The following is a 12,995-nucleotide window of genomic DNA, read 5'->3' on the forward strand; positions in this document are numbered from 1 at the left end:
CCTCTTTGTGCAGTGGCACTACACTGTGCGGAGACTCTGCCTCATTGTGCAGCGGCACTACACTGTGTGCGGAGACTCTGCCTCATTATGCAGCGGCACTACACTGTGTGCGGAGACTCTGCCTCATTGTGCCTTGATGTTGTGTGGCCACGTTGATGTATGTTTTTATATGAGCAGTGTGTGCAGGGAGTCTCTTTTATAAAGAGACCCTTGTGGCTCACCGTTCTGCAGACTCCGATGGTGTGAAGGATGATCCTAGAGTTGATGGTCTGCTGGCTAGTTGTTATGGTCGACCTATGCCAGCCCAGCGACCAGAGCTCGGACGCACCGCACACAATAAATCATGGCCACTCCAGTTTCATGCTGCTTTGTGAATTTATTATTATATTTTTGATACTTTGTTTCCACTTGTGCTCCTGCCTGGAATCATACAGCAGTGATATTGGCCCCCGCTCTGCCGGCTGCAGGTTACCAGCGTTGACAGCAGTTACTTTTCGTTATCACCAGCAGGAGCGCAGCAGTGCAGAATACAGAGCGCAGAGCACAGCAGCCCGCAGCGCAGAGCACAACCTTTGCATAGTATTAATGAATAGAGTCAGGGTTATATACAATTAGTATCATAAGTTACAATGGGCGACACTGAGCACAGATGGGGGGAATCCTCTGCACAATGCCATTACATAGCTGGATATATCTGGATATACATGTCCAGGGTTTTGCTTTATTCTTGACATCTTCCATGCTGCTAAGGACAAAACAGAGACACCACATGGTTAATAATGAGCCTATAACCTACACGATCCATTTCCCATGATTTCTGATGGGCTCTGATCAGGGACAGACAGTGGCAGTGGCTGCAGGTGAAGCATTCTTTAGTGCAACGTCATTGTAGGAACTTGAAACCTGCACATCATTGCTGATAGCTGTATGTGGGGTCTAGAAGCCATAGTCAGCGAGGGTCCCATCAGGCAATACACTAGATGATAGGATGTCCACACATTGAACGTTGTCTTCCCTGACCACGCTGTGCTCGGCTGGACAAATCCCTCTAGACCTACAGGAGACCATGGCTCGTGGAGGCCAGAGACAAGATGGCGCTGATGGAGGCAGCCGGAAGCACTTATTGCTCTGATACTTGCTTTTAGTGGCAGCTTTCATCAGACACATCACAATCTGAGGGTTCATATCTCTCTTTTCGGGTCGGAGCTCTTCTTGGTCAATCACAGTCGCTACATCAGACAGAAAAAATGATTCTGAAGAATATTCTAAGATGGCCAAAATGTGTAATCAAAAAGCCAGGAGAGGTGCAATAATCCAGCCAAGCCTTAACATGGGCACCCGTCTACTGCAGTCCTCATGCCGGCCCATGATGATGTATGTCGGCTGTCTGATGTCACAGCCCCCGTTCTAGTAGATCATGGCCACATGGCATCTCTACTGACAGACGACATGGAGGCTGTACTGAAAGTATGGATTGTTCACCCACACCTCGGCCAAGGGCGTCAGTGGCAGCAGTGGCATACCCTGCCCTATACAGGATTAGTTATGTCTGATGCATCACTGCTCCATAGGATCCAGACTGCAGGAAACTTTGTGGACTCTTTCCCTGCAGTTTTTCCCTAGAATGATCCTAGGACTAAGGACTGTGTATCAGTTGCGGCTGTTGTACATTGCGCTTAGTACTGATGATAAAGTAACGTGCACTGGAATCAGTTAGGTCAGATATACTGGCAGTGACCGAATCGGTGAGACTAGTAATACTCTTCACGTAGATAAAGAAGGCGAGCCCTTCAGCCGGTGATCATGTGGATCAGTGAGACTTGCCATACAGGAGCAGACATCTTGATATGGATCAACGAGGAAAACCATACCAGAGGTGACATCTTTGTGTGGATCAGCAAGGCTAGCCATACAGGAATTGACATCTACATGTGGATCATCGCGGCTAGCCATACAGGAAGTGACATCTACATGTGGATCATCGCGGCTAGCCATACAGGAAGTGACATCTACATGTGGATCATCGTGGCTAGCCATACAGAAAGTGACATCTACATGTGGATCAGTGACACTAGCCATTTAGGAGGTGACATCTACATGTGGATCAGTGAGGCTAGCCATATAGTATGTGACATCTACATGTGGATCAGTGAGGCTAGCCATACAGAAAGTGACATCTACATGTGGATCAGTGACACTAGCCATTTAGGAGGTGACATCTACATGTGGATCAGTGAGGCTAGCCATACAGGAAGTGACATCTACATGTGGATCATCGCGGCTAGCCATACAGGAAGTGACATCTACATGTGGATCATCGTGGCTAGCCATACAGGAAGTGACATCTACATGTGGATCATCGCGGCTAGCCATACAGAAAGTGACATCTACATGTGGATCATCGCGGCTAGCCATACAGGAAGTGACATCTACATGTGGATCATCGTGGCTAGCCATACAGGAAGTGACATCTACATGTGGATCAGCGAGGCTAGCCATACAGAAAGTGACATCTACATGTGGATCAGTGACACTAGCCATTTAGGAGGTGACATCTACATGTGGATCAGTGAGGCTAGCCATATAGTATGTGACATCTACATGTGGATCAGTGAGGCTAACCATATAGTATGTGACATCTACATGTGGATCAGTGAGGCTTGCCATATAGTATGTAACATCTACATGTGGATCAGTGAAGCTAGCCATATAGGTGATATCTACATGTGGATCTGTGACACTAGCCATATAGGAGGTGACTTCTACATGTGGATCACTGAGGCTAGCCATACAGGATGTGACATCTACATGTGGATCACTGAGGCTAGCTATATAAGAGGTGACATCTACATGTGGATCAGTGGGGCTATCCAAATAGGACGTGACATCTACATGTAGATCAGTGAGGCTAGCCATATAGTAGGTGACATTACATGTAGATCTGTGACTCTAGCCATATAGTAGGTGACATCTACATGTGGATCTGTGACACTAGCCATATAGGAGGTGACATCTACATGTGGATCAGTGAGGCTAGCCATATAGGAGGTAACATCTACATGTGGGTCTGTGACACTAGCCAGATAGGAGGTGACATCTACATGTGGGTCTGTGACACTAGCCAGATAGGTGACATCTACATGTGGGTCTGTGACACTAGCCAGATAGGAGGTGACATCTAGATGTGGATCTGTGACACTAGCCATATAGTAGGTGACATTACATGTGGGTCTGTGACACTAGCCATATAGGAGGTGACATCTACATGTGGGTCTGTGACACTAGCCAGATAGGAGGTGACATCTACATGTGGATCTGTGACACTAGCCAGATAGGAGGTGACATCTAGATGTGGATCTGTGACACTAGCCATATAGTAGGTGACATTACATGTGGATCTGTGACACTAGCCAGATAGGAGGTGACATCTACATGTGGGTCTGTGACACTAGCCAGATAGGAGGTGACATCTACATGTGGATCTGTGACACTAGCCAGATAGGAGGTGACATCTACATGTGGGTCTGTGACACTAGCCAGATAGGAGGTGACATCTACATGTGGATCTGTGACACTAGCCAGATAGGAGGTGACATCTACATGTGGGTCTGTGACACTAGCCAGATAGGAGGTGACATCTACATGTAGATCTGTGACACTAGCCAGATAGGAGGTGACATCTACATGTGGGTCTGTGACACTAGCCATATAGGAGGTGACATCTACAAGTGGATCTGTGACACTAGCCATATATTAGGTGACATCTACATGTGCATCTGTGACACTAGCCATACAGTCATGAGATGTTAATATTTTGAGGTTAGCCGTACAGAAGGTGACATCTTTCAGGGATAATTTCTCACCATAAGGTACATTTGTTCATGAAGGTGACCTGTTCTGCTTTATATGTACCTGTAATGTAATTGATGGAGTTGTATCACTGCTGATTGTGGCAAACTAGTCTGACAGTGGCATCACTAAGTGTGGGTGGGGGCACCTGACACTCGGTGACCACTACCTGACACACCGGGCGGCCAGGAATAATGAGGGTTAAGGCATGCCAAGTTTGGGTGATTATTGCACATGAGCATTTCTATATGCACTGGATATGCAGAACCTGAATTGCTAAAACAAGCAGCATTTATTGCCTGATAACGCACTCTGCGACCAACACTTTCTGTGGAACCGTCAGACACACAACATTTCTTTCGGGCCGGTCGACATGATCGAGCTTGTAAACAGATTACATTCATCTTTCATGATGTAAATAACGAAACGTGAAGATAAAGCAGGAGAGAAGCACAAAGGGAATTATTGCTATTATCCCCCCACATCGGGGAACACAACCTGCCACTTTACCATATAGGGATTGCTCTGCCGCAGGCAAGCCGTGAGAATGGCAGACAATCCATCTAGACGTGGACTTCGCCTGGTCCCATGAAGGACTGGTCCCAGCTACATTGCACTTCAAGTTTTAGCAATGTAATCTGTCCAAGGAAAGTGTGCGTTGTGTGGATGTCTACGTGAGTCACGCGTTGTGTGGATGTCTACGTGAGTCACGCGTTGTGTGGATGTCCCCGTGAGTCACGCGTTGTGTGGATGTCCCCGTGAGTCACGCGTTGTGTGGATGTCCCCGTGAGTCACGCGTTGTGTGGATGTCCACGTGAGTCACGTGTTGTGTGGATGTCCACGTGAATCACGCGTTGTGTGGATGTCCCCGTGAGTCACGCGTTGTGTGGATGTCCCCGTGAGTCACGCGTTGTGTGGATGTCCACGTGAGTCACGTGTTGTGTGGATGTCCACGTGAATCACGCGTTGTGTGGATGTCCCCGTGAGTCACGCGTTGTGTGGATGTCCCCGTGAGTCACGCGTTGTGTGGATGTCCACGTGAGTCACGTGTTGTGTGGATGTCCATGTGAAACACGCGTTGTGTGGATGTCTACGTGAGTCACGCGTTGTGTGGATGTCCACGTGAATCACGTGTTGTGTGGATGTCCATGTGAATCACGCGTTGTGTGGATGTCCATGTGAATCACGCGTTGTGTGGATGTCCACGTGAGTCACGTGTTGTGTGGATGTCCATGTGAATCACGCGTTGTGTGGATGTCCACGTGAGTCACGCGTTGTGCATGTCATCCACTTCAAGTGCTAGACACAAAGACACATACCTGTTCGTGCACCCTACTTGCAATAACTATTATTTTTTTTGGTAGTTTTTTCTTTTAACCTCATATTTTAGGGAACAACCCTTGTAACATGCATAAAGGGATTGTACCAAGGTTTCTGTGAGAGTAACGAGTTTGTGGGTGTTGCGCAGCTTCAGCACCTGTCTACATGTGTTCACATCTCTCGTTAGACTAACGGGAGTGGGCTTCCATAAGTATCTCCACACGTCTGCCGACTGCAGAAAGCCTTCATATATGTTCCTTCATTATCGGGGTAAAGCCGCTGTGTGAGCGGACATTTCCATCTTCAAGAAGGAAGCTAAAGAGTGCTCCAGTGTATTGGATCCTGAGCTTCAGGCCTATTGAGCTGGTGGCTCCTGTGTGTGTACGAGGTCAATACTGGACACCAGGGAAATGCTTGTTTCTCAAGTCTGCCCCTTGCATGGAAACCTCCACAAACGTAAGGTAAAAAACAAGAGCCAGGGTTGTAGGTGGACATTCATGCAGGACATGGCTGGTTAGCGTTGTACTCAGGAGGGAGCAACATGCGGCTTTTGTAGAAATCGGCCACGTTTTCTTTCCTAGTGCCGTCCGGACACCGAGCTGTGTCACCTCTTCTTTCAGACAGACACAAGTATTGATTGCTTTGATGATTTCTGTATTTTTATTTTGCTGTCGCACTGCCCTGTCCAGCTAAAGGGAGGTTTCCAAGCTGTGGATCGGACTCCCAGGGCTGGAAGAGGTAGCTGATTTGCTGGTCTCCGTGGTCAGATTGATCCCACTGTCCACTGCATTGTTGTTTTTGTTGGGAGAGGGAGGCTGGCTGGAGTTTTGCTTCAGGGCAGGGTCTTCACCCAGTTCTGTGTCATCGATTAGAGGGATATGTGGCTGAGAATCTTCTATCTTAAATTCTGGATGGGTCATGAAATTGTGAATGGAAGTTCGAGAGTCCGGTTTTTCTAAACCTTCATAGAGAGAGCTACGGAATGCCTTCACGACGCGGATCTGTGCAAGGAGGCAAAGAAGAGGGTGAAACAACATGTGGACAAATAGATTCAAACTTACAACAAAAAGCATGACTGGTTTGTTCACTAAAGAGAAGCATGTTTTGGTTGGGAGCAGAAGATGAAAAGTTGACTTTCTTCAGGCAGCTCAGTGTTCTGTGCTTCACTCCGGTACATAAAGGAAAAAAGCATCAGATTCGACAGCAACCCTTAGTAAACAGATGACCCCCCAGCTTTTTATTAAGGGTTGGGTAATAAGGACCCTAAATGAAGGTTTACAATAATGATGTAACACAGCAGACGAGAGAAACGCGACAAACACTGGCATGGTCAGATAAGGACAGAACAGAGATGGGAAGAAAGGCTTCATGTTTGCCATTGGTTTCCTGCAGAGATCATGAAAGCTTGGATCTACCTCCCTCGTCAGCCAGCCTTCATTTTCAGCAGGGATCCCAGGGACATCTCAGGTTTTTGTAAATATTCTGCCAAAAATAATATTGTCCGCTGGGTACCAAAGACCGGCTAGATAACAATGTCACGGGCCACAGGTCTTTTTTGGACTGACCCTAGCAGACATTTTCATGTCTTTTTGTCCAGAGTGATTCACCCGCTGCTCATTGAGGACTAGTGATCTCTTTCAGGGAACCTCAGCAGACACGGCAGCAAAGACATGTGAAAGCAGATGAGAAATGTATAGCGGGCACACGTGAACAAACACATGCCACAATGTATAGAGGGTCACTGGTACAAGACAGAGGACACCGGCACACAGCGACTCCAGCACACTACACTCAAAGCCCTGGAGATTGGCGACAAGCGTTTTCTGATTTTCTCATGCACAAAAGGTAAACGCTTGAGTATAGGCCCAATATTCTCGAGAGCAACTGTGGATTCCTAAAATGATTGAGTACTCTAGAGAATTAATTGCTTTAGGAACCAAATCCTCTCTGTCCTGGAAATTGTGAAGGCACAATCTACCAGATCTGCTGTACACCCATTGTGATATCGCTGATGGACAGACGCACCCAGCATGATCACTGCACATTCAGTAATGATCACGGAACATTCAGTAATGATCACGGAACATTCGGTAATGATCACGGAACATTCGGTAATGATCACGGAACATTCGGTAATGATCACGGAACATTCAGTAATGATCATGTCACATTCGGTAATAACGTCACATTCGGTAACGATCACAGCACATTCGGTTATGATCACGTCACATTCGGTAACGATCACAGCACATTCGGTTATGATCACTGCACATTCAGTAATGATCACTGCACATTCAGTAATGATTACGGAACATTCGGTAATGATCATGTCACATTCGGTAATAATCACGTCACATTCGGTAATAATCACGTCACATTCGGTAACGATCACAGCACATTCGGTTATGATCACGTCACATTCGGTAATGATCACGTCACATTCGGTAATGATCACGTCACATTCAGTAATGATCATGTCACATTCGGTAATAATCACAGCACATTCGGTAACGATCACAGCACATTCGGTTATGATCACGTCACATTCGGTAATGATCACGTCACATTCGGTAATGATCACGTCACATTCAGTAATGATCATGTCACATTCGGTAATCACAGCACATTCGGTAATGATCACAGCACATTCGGTAATGATCACGTCACATTCGGTAATGATCACATCATATTCGGCAATGATCACGGCACATTCGGTAATGATCACTGCACATTCAGTAATAATCACATCACATTCGGTAATGATCACGTCACATTAGGTAATGATCACCGCACATTGTCTAATGATCACCGCACATTCACTAATGATCACGCCACATTCGCTAATGATCACGCCACATTCGGAAATGTTTACTGCACATTCCGTAATGATCACTGCACATTCCCTAATGATCCGTAGTAATGATTCAGTGCTGATTTAGTAAGGAGCCCTGGCCTCCACCTGCTGTATCAAACTCAAAAATATTTCCCAGATCCGCTCATTTCTTGACCACAAAACCACAAAAACACTAGTGCATGCCCTTATCACCTCCTGCCTCGACTACTGCAACCTCCTACTCTCTGGCCTCCCCTCTAGCACTCTGGCACCACTCCAATCCATCCTACACTCTGCTGCCCGACTAATCCACCTGTCTCCCTGCTATTCCCCAGCCTCTCCCCTATGCCATGCCCTTCACTGGCATCCTATTGTCCAGAGGCTCCAGTTCAAAACCCTAACTATGACTTACAAAGCCATCCGCAGCCTGTCTCCTCCATACATCTGCGACATTGTCTCCCGGTACTTACCTACACGCAACCTTCGATCCTCTCAAGATCTCCTTTACTCCCCTCTCATCTCTTCTTCCCACAACCGCATACAAGACTTCTGTGCTTCCCCCATATTCTGGAACTCTCTACCCCAACACATCAAGCTCTCGCCTACCACGGAAACCTTCAAAAAGAACCTGAAGACCCACCTCTTCCGACATGTCTACAGCCTGCAGTGATCCTCAGTCTGCTGAACCGCCACACAACTAGCTCTACCATCTCCTGGTGTATCCTCACCCATCCCCTGTAGACTGTGAGCCCTCTCTCCTTCTGTACTGTACTTGTGTGCCTTGTTTTTGCTCATGTTTATTGTACTTATCTATATATGCCTTTTCACATGTAAAGCGCCATGGAAAAATAGCACTATAAAAATGTCTAATAATAATAAATCACTGTACATTCGCGAAGGATCACTGCACATTCAGTAATGATCATTGCACATTCGGTAATGATCACGCCACGTTCCGTAACGATCACTGCACATACAGTAATGATCACTGCACATTCCGTAACAATCACTTCACATTCCGTAATGATCACTTCACATTCCGTAACGATCACTGCATATACAGTAATGATCACTGCACATACAGTAATGATCACTGCACATTCCGTAACGATCACTTCACATTCCGTAACGATCACTTCACATTCCGTAACGATCACTTCACATTCTGTAACGATCACTGCACATACAGTAACGATCACTTCACATTCTGTAACGATCACTTCACATTCTGTAACGATCACTTCACATTCCGTAACGATCACTTCACATTCCGTAACGATCACTGCACATACCGTAACGATGATGGCACATTCCGTAACGATCACTTCACATTCTGTGATGATCACTTCACATTCCGTAACGATCACTGCACATTCCGTAACGATCACTTCACATTCTGTAACGATCACTTCATATTCTGTAACGATCACTTCACATTCCGTAACGATCACTGCACATTCCGTAACGATCACTGCACATTCCGTAACGATCACTGCACATTCCGTAACGATCACTGCACATTCCGTAACGATCACTGCACATTCCGTAACGCACTTCACATTCCGTAACGATCACTTCACATTCCGTAACGATCACTTCACATTCCGTAACGATCACTTCACATTCCGTAACGATCACTGCACATTCCGTAACGATCACTGCACAGTCCGTAACGATCACTTCACATTCCGTAACGATCACTTCACATTCCGTAACGATCACTGCACATACAGTAACGATCACTGCACATTCAGTAACGATCACTTCACATTCCGTAACGATCACTGCACATACCGTAACGATGATGGCACATTCCGTAACGATCACTTCACATTCCGTAGCGATCACATTCCGTAACGATCACTTCACATTCCGTAACGATCACTGCACATTCCATAACGATCACTTCACATTCCGTAACGATCACTGCACATTCCGTAACGATCACTTCACATTCCGAAACGGTCACTGCACATTCCGTAACGATCACTGCACATTCCGTAACGATCACTTCACATTCCGTATCGATCACTTCACATTCCGTATCGATCACTTCACATTCCGTAACGATCACTACACATTCAGTAATGGATCCAATGTCTTCCGAGCACACAAGCTGTTAAGCATTCTCTGGATATCTGCTTTCGTTCTCTCCTTTCCCGACATACACGGGATGGAAAAGATCTGATGACAAACTGAATGGTAAAATCTTATTTGTGCCCTAGATGTGAACAAACACGCAGGCTTCACTCTACTAAAGGAATGATTGTGGGAGCCAGCTGGAACCATTGATGGAAGCAGACACTAATAACATGGACAGAGCGGCAAGCTCTTCTAGCAGGACTGAGACACCACGACAGAAGACGTCTCCGGATAGAGGAGTTACTAGACAGACATGACAAGAGTGTCCTTCACACGTAGGACTCTTCTTCCCCACCAGCTGGAACAAATGTCAAGCAAATCTTCCTCCGATCCCTGCAAGTGAGATGGAAATAATACTGCAAGTGCTGGGAAAGAAAGATGTCACGTATGACCGTGAGAGCGTAGGAAGTCCTGCATGGAACCTCATGTATGTGGGTTCAGGGTCCACACCTGCATCAGGGTCCTGTACTGAGCTTCATGTATGTGAGTAGTGTCTGTACCCACAACTATAGTGCTCAGCAGAAATCAGTACACCCTCTTTCTAAAGTAACATTTTAATCAAGGTCCCACTGAAAACCAGAACTGTTTCCAAAATGTTGACAACTCTGAGTTTCATAGAACATTTTCCCCATAAGAATCATAATAAGGTTATAATATAATTCTCATTATAAAATTAGTTAATGCAAAAATTAGTACACCCCCCTCAGTAACTCCTCCATCTAGTATTGTGTGTGACCGCCATGATGTATGAGGAGGTACCGAGTCTTCTAGGCCTAGAAGGAACAAGGTGGTGATATATTTACCGAGTCTTCTAGGCCTAGAAGGAACAAGGTTAGGGCATGTTAGGTTAGGCTATGGGCTGAACTAGATGGACTTAAAGTCTTCCTTCAACCTTAATAACTATGTAACTATGTAAGGTGGTGATATATTACAGCAGACCTGGGCAAAGCGTGGCCCATGGGCCACATCTGGCAATCTGGCTGTCTCAGTCTGGCCCGTGGACCGAGACAGCCATGGGGCTGGAAACCAGAGATCCATGGGCTGCAACATGCCCGTCCGCTCGCTGTCTCCATCTGCGCTGACTTCATTGGTGGAGGAAGAGCCTTCGGCCACTTCCACCACCAATCAGCATGTGAAACAGCTGACGCGATGAAATGACGTACTGTGGAGAGTCAGCACACCAGAGGCAGGGAGAGAAGCAGAGCCCCGGGGAACGGGACCGAGGTGAGTATGTGGTGGTCTTTTTTTCCATGTGTATGGGATGTTTGGGTGGGTATGAGGAGACTATGGGAGTGACAGTGGGGCTCATGCAGTATATATAGGGAGGCTGTGTGGGGCTCATGCAGTATATATACACTGCTCAAAAAATAAAGGGAACACAAACAACAGAATATAACTCCAAATAAATCAAACTTCTGTGAAATCAAACTGTCCACTTAGGAAGCAACACTGTTTGACAATCAGTATTACATGCTGTTGTGCAAACGGAATAGACAACAGATGGAAATTATTGGCAATTATCAAGACCCCCTCAATAACGGAGTGGTTGTGCAGGTGGGGACCACAGACCACATCTCAGTACCAATGCTTTCTGGCTGATGTTTTGGTCACTTTTGAATGTTGGTTGTGCTTTCACACTCATGGTAGCATGAGACGGACTCTACAACCCACACAAGTGACTCAGGTAGTGCAGCTCATCCAGGATGGCACATCAATGCGAGCTGTGGCAAGAAGGTTTGCTGTGTCTGTCAGCGTAGTGTCCAGAGGCTGGAGGCACTACCAGGAGACAGGCCAGTACACCAGGAGACATGGAGGGGGCCGTAGGAGGGCAACAACCCAGCAGCAAGACCGCTACCTCAGCCTTTGTGCAAGGAGGAACAGGAGGACCACTGCCCGAGCCCTGCAAAATGACCTCCAGCAGGCCACAAATGTGCATGTGTCTGCACAAATGGTTAGAAACTGACTCCATGAGGATGGTATGAGTGCCTGACATCCACAGATGGGGGTTGTGCTCACAGCCCAACACCGTGCAGGACACTTTTCATTTGCCACAGAACACCAGGATTGGCAAATTCGCCACCGGTGCCCTGTGCTCTTCACAGATGAAAGCAGGTTCACACTGAGCACATGTGACAGACGTGAGAGTCTGGAGACGCCGTGGAGAGCGATCTGCCTGCAACATCCTTCAGCATGACCGGTTTGGCAGTGGGTCAGTAATGGTGTGGGGTAGCAGTTCTTTGCAGGGCCGCACAGCCCTCCATGTGCTTGCCAGAGGTAGACTGAATGCCATTAGGTACCGAGATGAGATCCTCAGACCCCTTGTGAGACCATATGCTGGTGCGGTTGGCCCTGGGTTCCTCCTAATGCAGGACAATGCCAGACCTCATGTGGCTGGAGTGTGTCAGCAGTTCCTGCAAGATGAAGGCATTGAAGCTATGGACTGGCCCGCCCGTTCCCCAGACCTGAATCCGATTGAACACATCTGGGTCATCATGTCTAGCACCATCCACCAACGTCACGTTGCACCACAGACTGTCCAGGAGTTGGCGGATGCTTTAGTCCAGGTCTGGGAGCAGATCCCTCAGGAGACCATCCGTCGCATCATCAGAAGCATGCCCAGGCATTGTAGGGAGGTCATACAGGCACGTGGAGGCCACACACAATACTGAGCATCATTTCCTTGTCTTGAGGCATTCTGTGGGATATTAGTTGTGATTTGCGTTGATGATTTTTTGGTTTTATTGTTCTCAACACATTCCACTATGTAATGAATAAAGGTTTACAACTGGAATATTTCATTCAGTGATATCTAGGATGTGGGATTTTAGTGTTCCCTTTATTGTTGGGCTTT

At 46.9% G+C, this 12,995-nt stretch overlaps 2 protein-coding genes across 17 annotated transcripts in view; one reads left to right on the forward strand and one right to left on the reverse strand.

The window, feature by feature from the left end:
* Positions 1 to 359: 359 nt before the first annotated feature.
* On the forward strand, positions 360 to 5,886 carry LOC143787991 (uncharacterized). Of its 2 annotated transcripts, none has more exons than XM_077277293.1 (2): positions 360 to 3,090; positions 3,674 to 5,886. In XM_077277293.1, the coding sequence occupies exon 1, from the start codon at positions 1,804 to 1,806 to the stop codon at positions 2,896 to 2,898; it is 1,095 nt and encodes a 364-aa protein (XP_077133408.1). In that variant the 5' UTR covers positions 360 to 1,803; the 3' UTR covers positions 2,899 to 3,090; positions 3,674 to 5,886. The 2 variants fall into 2 exon arrangements, 1 of the variants encoding a protein (XP_077133408.1); XR_013218524.1 differs by lacking the exon at positions 3,674 to 5,886 and adding an exon at positions 3,130 to 3,259 and having other exon boundaries at positions 2,994 to 3,090.
* The window catches only part of ATP2B2 (ATPase plasma membrane Ca2+ transporting 2), a 513,240-nt gene continuing 506,103 nt past the window's right edge, over positions 5,859 to 12,995 (reverse strand). For 8 of the 15 annotated variants that reach the window (XM_077277278.1, XM_077277286.1, XM_077277282.1 and 5 more), the window contains one exon: positions 5,859 to 6,170. In XM_077277278.1, the coding sequence (XP_077133393.1) occupies positions 5,859 to 6,170 (312 nt within the window). The remainder of the gene's footprint in view (positions 6,171 to 12,995) is intronic. The other 7 variants (XM_077277290.1, XM_077277288.1, XM_077277281.1 and 4 more) reach the window with 3 other exon arrangements.

Source organism: Ranitomeya variabilis, chromosome 8 (assembly GCF_051348905.1).
Source record: "Ranitomeya variabilis isolate aRanVar5 chromosome 8, aRanVar5.hap1, whole genome shotgun sequence".
NCBI classification, from domain to species: domain Eukaryota; kingdom Metazoa; phylum Chordata; class Amphibia; order Anura; family Dendrobatidae; genus Ranitomeya; species Ranitomeya variabilis.

Bases quoted from the DNA above. Each gene is read 5' to 3' on its own strand.
- LOC143787991 (XM_077277293.1), top strand. From the start codon at position 1,804: ATGTGGATCAGTGAGACTTGCCATACAGGAGCAGACATCTTGATATGG.